The 14,402-nt window shown below is 35.6% G+C and overlaps 1 protein-coding gene across 4 annotated transcripts in view; it reads right to left on the bottom strand.

Annotated features, from left to right (window-relative positions):
• PTPN13 (protein tyrosine phosphatase non-receptor type 13) overlaps positions 1-8,909 on the bottom strand; it is a 143,401-nt gene extending 134,492 nt beyond the window's left edge. For all 4 annotated transcript variants that reach the window (XM_063107629.1, XM_063107628.1, XM_063107630.1 and 1 more), the window contains exon 1: positions 8,795-8,909. In XM_063107629.1, the coding sequence (XP_062963699.1) occupies positions 8,795-8,909 (115 nt within the window). The remainder of the gene's footprint in view (positions 1-8,794) is intronic.
• Positions 8,910-14,402: the final 5,493 nt, after the last annotated feature.

The following is a 14,402-nucleotide window of genomic DNA, read 5'->3' as shown; positions in this document are numbered from 1 at the left end:
AAAGGCAGAATAACCATCAGAAATAATTTTATACTAGAAATGAGACCCAAATAGCTCTTTTCTATTTATGAAGAGGCTGATTAAATGGCACCAACCTGAGGATGCCACTTATTTCTGATATTTAGAAATAAATTGCCTTACTCACTGGTGGAGTTCAGGACATTGTAGGGAAAATATAGGAAAATGGTCAGGGCCCCTCAGATGTTCAGAATGTTGTTGAGCATTTGCTGTAAAGATCCACGTGCACCCAGGTGTTCCTTGGTTATTATCTAACATAATTGCTTATGGGCATCCAGGCATCCTGGGTTATGGACCTAAGTATAAAGGACTAATGGCTCTGATACACGACACTTCTTGTGACACTCTGGGAGGCCACTAGGGTGGCTGTTCCTAGCTCTGAATAAAGCCTATTAAATTTTTACCCACGGCTCCCAGGATCTTTTCCTATTACCTAGCTTGTGAATCTACATATGAAGGGTTTGTGACCCAGTCTGTACAATGGGCTTGAGGGGTCTGTGAGCCCTATCCCTAGCTTGACAGACATACTACCCCAAAATATGGCACCTTGGCATTTGAGAAAACTGCAGAAACAGGAAGGTCACTCTCTGACCTTACCACCCTTCTCCCCTGAAGTAGGACATAAGACTCTGTTGGGAAAATATAGGAAAATGGTCAGGGCCCCTCAGATGTTCAGAATCTTGCCGAGCATTTGATGTAAATATGCATGTGCACTCAGGTGTTCCTTGGTTATTGTCTAATGTAATTGCACATGTGCACCCAGGTGTCCTGGGTTATGGACTTAAGTATAAAGGATGAGTGGCTCTGATCAACAGTGGCTCCCCACCCCTGGGATGTCCCCAGGGGGGCCATGGGGAGGCCACGACTGCTGCTGGAGGCAGTTGCTATAAGATACTGCTGCCGCCATTACTGAGGACTGAGCTCATGTCGTCTGCCAACGTCTCCCAGGATCTTTCCCAATTACCTAGCATGGACCTGAGTGTGAGGGGTCTGTGGACCCAGTCTGTACAATGGGTTTGAAGGGTCTGAGCCCTCGCTCCGACAATATAAATGGAAACTTAGTATAATTAAAATAATGAAACATTTTGGCTTTAGTTATGACTTGCCTTACTCGACAACTGGCATAGTTGTGTAGCTTTACAGACCTTCATTCAAGAGGTGCCTGCCCTACACCCAGAGGACAAGCACCTCCTTATCTCTGAAGACAGAGGGACACAGAGAAGAATCTGAATAAAAAGGTCTTGCGTATTCCCTTCAGTTTACTACCATTAGATCATACTTAGTTATCCAATAATACTTCTCTATGACTACCCACTTCTCCATCAAACCTGGCATAAAAAATTCCACAGGTTTACCTGTTTCTTTAGGTCTTCATTTCCCAAGGCTCCCGTGTCACATGTAACTTATATTAAACAAATCTGTATGCTTTTCTCTTGTTAACTTGTCTTTCGTTATAGGGGCCTCAAGCCATGAACTTGACCATGGGTAAGAAAAAGATATTTCTTTTACCTTACACTATCTAATATCATTTTCTTCACTTGGCTTTTTCTATCTCATTCCCAAAGTAAAGCAAACTACAAATGAACTTCCTATGCATTTTGTTTCTTCTACAACACTTTTTACAAATCCAATAAATACCTGTATTTTACGGACTCAGGCCTTGGGATGAGCAATTTTTCTCTTTCACTTGTCTGATACATGAATGTTTCATTAAGCACACAACCAGTATCTAGAAAAGGTCCTGGGATAAATATAAACTTTTATATTAATGAGTATCCAAACTTTGAGAGCAAAACTATTCCATATATACATAATATTTTAGGCTGCAAACTTCTAAAAAGCTATTTGTTAGGGTTTTTTTTTTTTTTTAAAAATACAACAATCACATCTTGTTTGACCATCCTATTTAAGCAGTTGTAACAATATTAGTTTGAATGGTAAAGCTTATTTAAAAACCTGATTTTATTGCTAGCTTAACAATTTTGTTTAAGCCATTTGGGAACTAAGTGCTAAGCCTCTTATAGCGCTGGCATTTCTGTTGTCACCTAACAACTTTCTGACAACCTATGAAGATCACACAGCTGCCACATTACAGTTTGCCAGACAAAATAAACTATAACATAAATCATTAGCAATAAAAGAAAGTTTTATAGCAAAGGCCTTTTATAAAGCAACAGGTATTGTTAAAAGAGATCTTATTCTTTCACCTCTGCTATCTGCATAAAAGCAGGGGGGAAAATACAAGATTTAGAGTAAACTCCCCAACCTCATTTTACTTTAAAGGACCTGGAATTTATACAAAGAGTGAAAAACCAATAATATCAACGGTGACTGGCATTTACTTCATTTTTGAAGAATTTGGATGAAAATATCAAGGAAATGAGTGTACACTTTTGTTTTCCAGAAAGTAACTGGCTTTGTTTTGTGATGACATGATTCTATATAACTATAATCTGTAGCAACTTATGAAAAATATTTTAATGATCACTAATGCCACTCTGCTGCTCTTTAGATATCAACCCCCTGCTTACATTATAAAGATCTTTTCCCTCTCAAAGAGAAAAGTGAGAAGGATTATTTGAATGGTAAACTATTCCATTTTAAAAAAAGAAATATTAGTATAGTGTCTTGTAAGAATGTTAACCGTGACTGATACACATCACCACAAAAAAGTAAAAATCCTAACTTGTTTCTAAATGATAGAACGTATAAAGCCCCCTTTTAATTTCTGTATTTGAGAAAAGAAGTTGAGAAAAAATTGTAAAATGTTTTGTTTAAATAGCTTAGTTACATAATATGAATAAATCTGTCAGAATGCTGAGTAAAAGTGTCAGACACAAGAGTTCACATTGTATGATTCCATTCATATGATGTTGAAAACCAGGCAAAACTTATCTGTGTGATATGTCACAGTAATGATTACCCTTGATAACCAAGAACTGACTAGGAGGAACCATAAGGGAGGCTTTCAGGTGCTGGAAATGTTCTGTATCTTGATCTGAGTGGTGATTACATGAGTGTGTACATTCACAAAATGCTGTACAATTAAGAACAATGCTATTTAATTTATATGTTATACCTCAACATTAAAAGAAATCCTGTATGTATAAAAATTAAAACAACAAATATAGTCTAGTAAGTAAAATTACATTTATCAGCAAGGATGGGACTAGAAAGCATCACCTGTAGCAATTTTTCCCTCTAAATGTATAACTCTTTAAATTTATAAAATTGTCTTTATAATACCTAAAGTCAAAATAATTTAAAATTAAAATAATGTATTGACTATATGTTTGCAAAGAAGGGATAGTTTATTATAAGTACTTGATACACTTGTCAAACAACCTACATTATTCATTTAAGAATGCTAAATATTAAATTTAGCTTCATGTTTTATAGTTTGTTTCCAGAAAACAAGCGGGGTAATTTTATCTGGTTCAACCACATTTAACTGGAAGGACCTGTCTGGCCTTTTGAGTGCAGGGCAAGATGTAGCATGTCAAAGACAACTGATACACCCTCGTAATCAACAAAATTATGACTGTAGATAATTAAAAATGTAATATAAAGGGACTAGTTAGAATTTGATCTTGTAAAAGCTGCATACGCTATTCAAAGAATTACTCAAAAGCTTTTAATCCACAAAAATTTTCTATATTTCTTACAAAAGCTTATTAAAAACCCCAGGATTTCAATTGGAAGCTCAGTGCTTTGTCTCCTTTCTTTTGCATTGGAAGTTTTACATCTTTTCTCTCTTTTTCTTTTGTAATAATCGTCACAAACTTTAAGGATGTTTGACATGCAGACTCTAAAGTCAATATCCCATCATTCTCATGAACAGAACCAAACTCTTAGACTACTTTAACTCCAATCACATACAACAGTCTTACAAACTATTATTTTATTTATAATTTTAAAGTTGCCATCATTACCGATGTTCTATACAGCCAATAATTATTTAGATTTACCATCAAGTTAACTAATTCTTTTGCTTATCATTCCTTCTTAAACCTTTCTTCTTCCTTCTAGATTAGAATTTCTGGGTTAAATTTTCTTTTTCCTGAAATACATCTTTTAGAAATTTCGTTAGTGAGGGTCTGCTGAAGGTAACAACTGCTAGCTTTTATATGAAAATGTTTTGTTTTAACCTTAATCCTGAACCAAAGTTTTAGCAAGACATCAAATTCTATATGAACATTCCAATACAGCAGTCATTAGCCATATGTAGCTTTTAAGAACTTGAAATGTAGTTACTATAATGGAGGAACTAAATCTTTTATTTATTTTACTTTTAATTTTAAAATAAATATTTAATCAGATGTCGAAAAACTTTTAAGTATATGTGGAACAACTTAGGAATGTAAATCTTTCTCATCTGTATATTTTATGAAATCTAAATATTTTTTGATGAGATTTAGAGTCTCAATTGAGATGTGCTGTGAGTGTAAAATAGATTTTGACAACTAAGTACAAAAAGTGTTCAACATCTTGATACTTTTTCATATTGATTATATATTGAAATGATATTTTTAATATATTGGATTAAATAAAATATATTAAAATTAATTTCATCTGTTCCTTTTTTTAATGTGGTTCTTAGAAAATATTAAATTGTATATATGGCACATATTATATTTCTATTAGACATTGTTTCAGTCTAGGTTGAGTTATATTTTTTGGTAATTTTTTCTCTTTTTTTATTTTAAAAATATGCAAGGGTTTGGATCTCTGTGCCAGCCAGCCCCCCCCCAAAATAATAATAATTATGAAGTATTCTCACAGCAGTTTTAAGATTTGATTTTTAAAGAATTAAGCAGTTTTAAGAATTTATTTAATTCTACCAAATTCTAATTTTACTGTTGCTGTTAACACGTCTGCTATTAGCCTAATTCTTTTTTATTTGTAGGTAATCCATCTTTCTTTTTCTCTGTTTGCTTCAAAACTCTTCTCTTTGTTTATGGTGTTATGTATTTCCAATCCCATGAATTTAGGTGTAGATATATTTTTATTTATTTTGACCATGATGTGAGTTTCCAGAATCTGATGATCTACGTATTTCATCTATTCTCAAAAACTCTCAACCATTATATCTTCATTTATTGTTCTGTTTCTATGCTCTTAGTTTTCCTTCTGGAACTCATATCAGAGGTATGTTGGACCTTCTCATTCAGGGCTGGGTTTGGAGAGCTTCCATATAGCTGAACACATGGAGGTTTCCAGAGGGTGGCACACCTGGGGAGGGCATGGAAGCTCCGTGCCCCTTCCACCTATGCATCTCTTCATCTGTATCCTTTGTAATATTCCTCATAATAAACTGGTAAACATAAATAAGTGTTTCCCTATCTGTGAGTCACCCTAGCAAATTAGTAGAAACCAAGAAGGGGGTAGTGGGAACCCCAATTTTGGTCAGTATAGGCGACAACCTTTTACTTGAGATTGTCATTTTAAGTAAGAGAGGAGCAGTTTTGTGGGACTAAGCCCTTAATCTGTGGAGTCTGATATTGTCTCCTGGTAGACAACATCAGAACTGAAATCAAATTAGAGGACACCCAGCTGGCATCTGCTGCAGAATTGGTTGCTGATGGGAAAAATCCTCACACATTGGGTCACAGAAGTGTTGACTGAGCAAGTGAGAATATAAGAGATACTGAGTTTGTTTTTTTTCTATATCTTTGTACACTTTTTTTTTCTGACATAAGCTATGCTTTCTAATCAGTTAATAAGATGTACTGAGAAGCATATAATTAGGAAATCGTAATGTAGTAAGACCCTTAATGAAATTTACCCAGAACTTTTATTTCAATGACCACATTTAACTTCCTAATTAAAGAATAGCAACTCCTTTGCTAGGAAAAAAGTAAAATCCAGCTATTTATTATTTACAAAACATACCTAAATTACAACACAGAGATGTGAAAACAAAGGAAGGAGGAGAAATATCTATTAAAATGCCTATACATTACTACATTTGCGTGGATTCAAGGCACAGCACTAGTACTTGGCACACAGCAAATTCAAGTCTTGCTTTTGGAACTTGGTGGTATTTTTTCCCCCAATATAGTTGGCCCTCTATATCTGTGGGTTCTGCATCTGTAGATTCAAGCAACCTTGGATAAAAAAGTATTGAGAAAAAAAAAAGGATGGTTGTCTCTGTACTAAACACATACAGACTTTTTTTTCTTGTCATTATTCCCTAAACAATATAGTAGAACAACATTTACATAGCATTTACATTGTATTAGGTATTATAAGTAATCTAGAGGTGATTTAAAGTATACGGGAGGATGTGTGTATGTTATATGCAAATACTACATTATTTTCTATCAGAGACTTGGCGAATTTTATCAGCACTGGTGGATTTTAATATCTGTGGTGGTGGGGGTGTGGGAGGGTGTCCTGGAACCAACACCCCAAGGATGCCAATGGATACCAATGGATGACTGAATTTTTGATCTGTGGTTGGTTCAATCCACAGATGTGGAACCCACCGATACAGAAAACTTGACTATATACAGAATTATTTTATTTCAGTTTATTACAAGAATCAGGAGAAAAACTTGTGGCAAAAAGACATTGTGTCATCAAATACAAGGAATGAAAAATCATAGATTTCAGATAAACTAAACCAAATAAGCTGTTGTTTCCTCCAAATAAATAGAAATTTCCAACTGGCAATCATAATGATTGGTAATTTCTAAACTGCCAAAAAAGTCAAATTCAATTTCTTTGTATTACAGATATTCATCTGTGAATTAGGCTGGGGGCCTTGTGGTAACCAGCTCCCATTGTACAGTATTTAAGACATAGTTGCCTTACAATTAATTTTATAACACATCCAATAAGTCTCTTTATTGTAATGTGTCAATATGTTATACAATAATTACCTTTCAATGACAAGAATTTTACATTCAGACATTCAATCTGCATTATCATTACGAAATTTGAAAGGAGGAAAAAACCCTGAGGTACTTATAATATGCAAGATGCTTTATATTCTATGAGTCACGAGCTGGGCAAGGATCCTGCTGTTAGTATAATAAAAAGAGATGTTCCCTCCTCTGAACATCTGCAGCACTTACTGTCTCCGTCATTCACTTGGCACATTGTTTTGAAGTAGTAAACTTTTCACATGCATCTATCTGGTCTGAATAAATCCCTTAAGGGCAACAGTGACACCTTCTATTTATTTGGATCTTCCACACAATACCTCCCATGTAGGAGATGTTTCTTAATTATTAATTGACTAACTATTGTCAATTAACTGAGTAATGCTACCAACGTATCTTTCCTTAAACAACCACCTTTGAAGCATGGCTACCTGCTCTATACCCTGGAGTACTTTTACTTTTGAATTTTCTGAAAATTTTCCTTAAAATTAAAGTGAAGTGAACAGAGCAATAAAGGTAATTTAAAACAGCCAGGTTTTTGGTAAGTGATATTAGATAAAATGAATAAATTTTCTTTAGATTAATCTTAACTCTAATCAAAGATCTTCAAACATCTAGGTTGTAGCAGTAAGGGTGGGCCCTAATGCTGTTTTGTTCAAGTTCCTGTCCATGAATTGGAAAAGAACAACATCTACAATAACAATAAAAGCTTTACCATCTGTCCCCAAACACTCTTCCCCTGTACTCTAGACATTCTTGTACTCAATCAGTGGTTATCAAACCTTTCCAAAAGGTTCTTATGGCTCCTGGTCTTTAGCAATTCTATCCTGTAAATGGTTCTCAGACTTCAGCATGCATCAGATTGTCCTTGATGGCTTGTTAAAACAAATTGCTGAGCTCTACCCTCAGAGTTTCTTGTTCAGTAGGTCTCTATTGTGGGCCTAAGTATTTGCATCTCTAACAAGTTTCCAGATGATGTTGATGTTGCTGGTCCAGGCACCACACTTTGAGAACTATCACTACCCTCAATCCTCACCTATTTCTATCATGTTTACTGTGCCTGATTTATTCATGCAGTTCAATTTCAAAGACTGATTCTTCCTTTAGATGAAGCTTGGTTTCTTCACCTACTATTCTTAATAGGTGTTGGCCTTGTGGTGTAAATAGCAAACATCATCTTCATGTGGAGCTTTTCAGCAAGGTATCAAATGTTTTCAGAAAACCAAAGGGTGACTCACTAACTTTTCTAGCTCCAAAATGCCACACAACCATTTGGACCAAATAACCACCTATAGAGAAGCACCAAACTAGTTATTCAGCTTACATTAACCCAATTTAGAGAAACAGGGATGTGTCTATTATTCTCTGCCTGGAATGTTTTTTTCCCTCCCTCTTACCTGCTTAACTTCTACACTTCTTTTAGGTCTTAGCTCATTGGTGACTTACGCAGGGAAGCCTTTCTTTTCTTACCCATGACTAAGTCAAATCCTCCTATTATGGGTTCTCACAGAGTCACTGAAACCCTCCTTTTTAACCCTTGTCATGACTACATTTTTTACATTTGTTTATATAAATATTTTGTTAATAGCTATTATATTCCACACTGGACTATAAGCTCCAAACAGACAAGGAGTGTTTTTGGTTTTAATCGCCGTTACATTTTCAGTGCCTAGCACAATATCAGACACACAGAAGATGCTCACATGAATGTAGACAACATCTGGGCTTTTTCGGCCCTATGAGAGATAAGAGAAAAGTATTCCTTTTCATGCTCTGCTAAAGGTACAGGGATACTGAAACAAAAGTCTAATCTCTGACCCTGTATCTGTTTTTCAGCTATCCAATATAAAAAAAAAAAATTTTTTTAAACCCCAAAAAACAAAACTTACCTTTTCTGAATAATTCTTGGAGACTTTCAGCACTTTGATTCAATACAGCCCATATTTCTTCCTCCTGTAGTGGCCCACCCCGAACCTCCAGGGCCTCAGCTAGTGACACGTGCATATTACCTGGAAAACAAAGGCAGCAAATGATGTGCACATCAGCAACTTAACAGCACTTGCAGTAGCAAATGTTCTACATCAGTATGACAGACTATGAGAGCCCCTGTTTACCTGCTCTCTCAATATGGCCTTTAAGCTAAATATAATCCTACAGTCTTAAACTCCTAGAAGTTAAAGGAATTATAGGAAAAAACCCTCAAAACGACCACATGCCCTCACCCAACAGGGTCAACCTCAGAGACAGAACTGGAGAATAGTGGTGTTGACTACTACATGGAAAAAGACAAAGCCCCCAGGTTACTGAGAGGTACCAAAATACAGATGATTAAACCAAAGCAGTTAGACTGAACTGAAGGCCTTCCAGATTTCAGTTCCAGGTTTCTTCCTATCCATAACAGATATAAAGAGTAGAGTGAGGTAGAGAAGAGATCCTATAGCCATTGTAACGGAGGTTGGGAATAAGATGAAACACATTTCTTCCACTCATTAATTGATTTCTATTAGCTCCAAAATATATGCTATAACTGTAAATTTTGCATTGAATGGAATTAACTATTTCTAGACCCAGCTTTGTTGCCAACTCACCATTCACCTGAGGGAAAGTCATTTCACCTCCAAATCTCAGTTTCCCATCTGTGACTTGTGAATAATAATAACAATATAAATGCCATTTTAGGGTGGCTATGACAAGGAAAATGGTTATGCCTATGAACATTTTTAATCTAAGACTCTACAGACGGTGAGTTAATAAAAGATCAGAAAATCGTCTCTATGGTGGTATTTTTATAGCATCAATTTTTCCAATGGTCTTCAATTAAGTAGGTGATGTATTGATAAAAATTTAAATTTTCTACACAGCTCAATAATCCTTTTTTTATTTTGCAAGGGGAAAATGCAGCTAGTCAAAATCTTCCTATATAAATTTTCCAGAACTGACACTCCCTGAAAAGAAAATTGTTCTTTACAGTGATCACTAAGATTTCCACCCAGACCAAACCAATTTAAGCATAACATGTAATGTGTACCTTTTGGTAGGCAGAAGCAGATGGCTTTGGAAAAGAAGCTAGAGGGAACTGAGAATGTTAAATACTTATTTTCTATAATTAAGTCCCTTATTAAAATTTAAAATTAACCTATAAAAATATCTGTTTTAGACAAAAGTTGATTTTTTTTTTTTTACTCAACTCACAAGAAAAGCTAATATTTTCCTTTAATTTACATTTATGATACTAATTCAGACTGAAAAAAAGCAATTCCAACTGTGAGGCCAGCCTTGTCCTTTCACTTTCCTTCTCAAATATTCACTATAACATTTTATGCTTACAGTCTGCCTCTGAAGTTTGTCTATTTTTATAAACAATGTGGTAGTTAAGAGGAAAGCTATAAGATACTGCTTTGAAAAAGCAAAAGGGTTTTCATTTAGCTTGTACAAGAAATGTGATTATTTATTCAGACCCCCTGCCCACACCAAAAGCCTCTAGGTTCTCATGTACTTATAAACAATAGCACACTTACATTCAAGGGATAAAAAATGAAGCTCCATTCCTTTCTAAGAGATATATCAGTTATCCTCTTACATGAAATATACTAACAAATCAGAAGTTTCAACAGAGGCATCAAGATACTATTAGCCTTCAGATACCAACACTACTTGTGAGAAAGAATACCCTGTAGCAAACTTCCAAAGTAGTATGTCTGAGAACCGGTTTGATAGCTCCAAAGCCTACACACAGAGTATAAAGAATAGACAGAAGATTGCACAAGAATTTCTTTGAAGAGAGTTGTTCTGATTTTCATGTCTCCCCCAAAGTGGGAGGGGTATGGGAAGGTGCCGTCGTTTCACCACAAGCCAGTGAAAGAAGCTTTAATGGGCCCCTTGTAGTGCTTGATATGTGTTCCGTGGACTCAAGGGGTACACAGTAGACTGGTGCCCGATACAGCTTTAGGAATCTAGGCCATCAGCCTGAGGCAGCAGCAGGAGGGAGAGGGGGGAAGGCACCCAGGAGTGAGGAAGTGTGCTGTGGGGGAGTCAGCTTCACTTCCACAGGTGGGGGAGGAACAGGCCAGGAAGCAGGGACACGCTGAGGGCCAACTTGCCACTACAGAAAATCCTCCCGAGAGGATGAATATATCTAAGAGTTAGGTAGTGGTAATAGCTGCACAACTCTGTGTATATACTAAAAACCACTGAAGGTACACTTTAAAAGGATGAATTTTATCTCAAAAAGCTGTTTAAAAATCCTACCCAGAGTTTCATCTAAAGTACCAAGGGCACCACCAAGAAAAAGAAAGAAAGGGCATGGAGCACAAGAAAGAGAAAGAGGAGGAGAAGAAGAATTAGAATCAATAGAATTAGAACTATTACTACTATGGAGTGGCCTGAGAGAAAACCAGGCTGAGAGCCAGAAGTGTTAGGGGTCACTGGTTAGTTAAATGAAAATTTTCTGGAGTGTCACAAGTAGTGTCACAAGCTCCAATGAAGGACTCTAAAACTCATAAAAGTACACACAAGAGAAAGGAGCAGCCCTAAATACATATCAAGTTCAAAAAGAATAAAGCCATTTCACAACAGAATTTGGGTCAAAAAAAAAAGAAAGAAAAGAAATAAAATTGCCTCTCTACTTCTCTTTCTTCCCTTAATTTAAATCCTGATGGGATCAGATACGGCAAATTGCCAGTGGGTGAGCAGGTAAGCAAAGAAAAGAGTAGTTAACCACATTGCCTCCCACCTATGCTAATCTTAGCTAAGGAAGGGAAAAGTTCTAGCTCTGAATGGAGATTAAAATGTTGATTAATATACTGACTAGGGACTTCTAATATGGAATTGACATTGTGTTTTAAACTTAAGTGACTGTAATTATTATTATTTTTTCTTTTTGGACTATGAATTGGGAAATGACTGTAATTATTATTATCAAAGGGGAAAAAGAGAAATACGGACCTGAGTTTTTATATAGAGGCAGAGGAAGAACTTCCCCTCATGAAATAAACAAACAGGAAGGAAGGAAGGAAAAATAGTGATGGACAAAATAAGTTGCTTATGTATCCCATTGTAAAGCCAACGTACTGTATAAATATAAATATACAACACACACACACACACACACAAAAGTTTTAAATCTTAAGAGAGTGGTTTTTATTTTTTAAAAGAAATTGGTTTTTAAAATATAATTATTCCCGAGGCTGGCCCGTGGCTCACTTGGGAGAGTGCAGAGCTGATAACACCAAGGTCACGGGTTCGGATCCCATACAGGGATGGCCAGTTTGCTTGCTGCGTGAGCATGGTGCTGACAACACCAAGTCAAGGGTTAAGATCCCCTTACCGGTCATCTTAAAAAAAAAAAATATATATATATATATATTTTCTTATATATATATATATATAAGAAAATGAAAAAGTAAAAGTAACTTCTCATACAACATAATTTTTTCAGTGCTGATTTTCTATCTAGAAAAATTACTAATTATACCTCTGTTGCTTGACTCAGGTCGAATTATACTTTATTAAACCTCTGTTAATTTTTATTTTTAAAATTTTTGTCTATTCAGTATAGGATCTCCATGCATCTCTGGTTGGAACTTGTTAGAACTCTAAAACATAGAAGGAACATTTGTTTTTCAGAGTAATATCATTGAGCTAACAGAGTTGATTTGATATTTTTAACTTACAGCTTTGCTAGAAAAGAGATTTAAGATTTTTAAAAACTGCCTCACCCTGATCACCCAATCTCAGGACTTAATGTAGTGTTAGTAAAACTTTCAGAGAACAAACATCACCAACAAAGCCATAAGCTAATAAACTGTCTACCGTCATCATCTCTCTTAGTTATTGTAGTGAACTGAATTATGTCCCCCCAAAACTCATTGGAGCTTGAATTGTGTCCCTCAAGTTTTATGTATTAGAAACTTAGCCTCTGCTGTGACTGTTAAGAGGGTGGGAAATCCTATTATGATGATTGAAAGGTGGAGCCTTGAAGAGGTGATTGGATTGTAGGACCATGCCATAGTGAATGGATTAAAAATGGTGGTCAGGCGCATGGTTCTGAGGGCTTCAAAAGAAGAGAAGAGTCTCTCTCTCTCTCTCTCCCCCCCCTCCCTCGCTCCCTCCCTCCACTCTCTCTCTCTCTCCTTCCACCATCTTGCAATGTGAGACCCCTGGGTCACTGTCATCACCACAGGACGGACTTTGGACTTCCCAGCCTCAGAAACCATAAGCAAATAAATGTCATTTTTCTTTATAAATCACCCGGTTTCAGGTATTTTGTTATAAGCAACATAAATGGACTAATACAATTATCCACCCTTACTATAACTCCTTAGATCATTAGCTCTGAAAGCAAAGACAAGAAGACAAAGGAATGAAGGAAATGTAGAAGTTGAAGAGAGATGCAAGAAAGCAGGGCTGGCTGGTTAGCTCAGTTGGTTAAAGTGTGGTGTTGTTAACACTAAGGCTGAGGGTACAGATCCCCTTACTTCCAAGCACCAAAAAAAAAAAAAAAAAAAAAGATAGAAAGAAAGAAAGAAAAGGAAAAAAGAAAGTGGAGAAAAAAAGCTTAAGAGAACAAATAGATAAGGGAAAGAATTGGTGATGAAATTTTTTAAAAGTTTATTACTTCAGTTATTTCCTTTAGACACAGTACAGATAACTTGGGGTACAGACATATGACGGGAATTATTTTACTATTACAAATGTTCTGCTTTACAATAAGCATAATCATATCACTTTTATTTCCTTGAAGGTTTTCTGCTATATGATAACTAGAAAGTTTCTGGAAAGAATTTCAAATAAGAAAAATTAATTATATTATAGAACCAGACTCATTATACTTTTGGTTAACAGAGGTATTGTTGGCATAACCTTAGAAGTCCACAGAGTTAGACAAAGACACACGGGAATTCTAACAGATGTCATTTTAATACGGAAGGATTGTAGCACTCAAAGATAGGAAGCACATATATGATTCAGAACAGAATGAAATAGTTATCAGATTAAACGAATCCAATCAAATAATATAATAACCTGCGTAGTGGTAGACTAATGAGGAATGTTTAACTCAAAACATAGCATGTGATAGTACTTTCTTTTTTTCAAGGCTGAAAGATATAACACATTTTCTTTATCTAGTCATCTGTTAGACATATTGGTTGCTTCCAGCTCTTGGCTACTATACAGTGCTTTGATGAACAAGGGATATCAAAGAGATCCTGCTTTGAATTCTTTTCGATATATACCCATAAATAGAATAGCTGGATCATATGCCAATCCTATTTTAATTTTTTGAGGAACCTCCATATTGTTTTTCATAGTGGGTGCACGATTTTAACTCCCCACCAACAGTGCGCAAAGGTTCCAATTTCTTTGCATCCTTAACAATACGAATACGATTAGAGCTCTAGAAGACTAAGAGCTAATCTCCCTAATAAAACAAATACATTAATATTTTTATTAGGAATAGATATAGATCAGGTAGTAGAAAAATATATTGCCTAATAT

Source organism: Cynocephalus volans, chromosome 9 (genome assembly GCF_027409185.1).
Source record: "Cynocephalus volans isolate mCynVol1 chromosome 9, mCynVol1.pri, whole genome shotgun sequence".
NCBI classification, from domain to species: Eukaryota; Metazoa; Chordata; class Mammalia; order Dermoptera; family Cynocephalidae; genus Cynocephalus; species Cynocephalus volans.
Note: the sequence above shows the minus strand (reverse complement) of the source record. Positions and strands in the feature narration are given on the sequence as shown.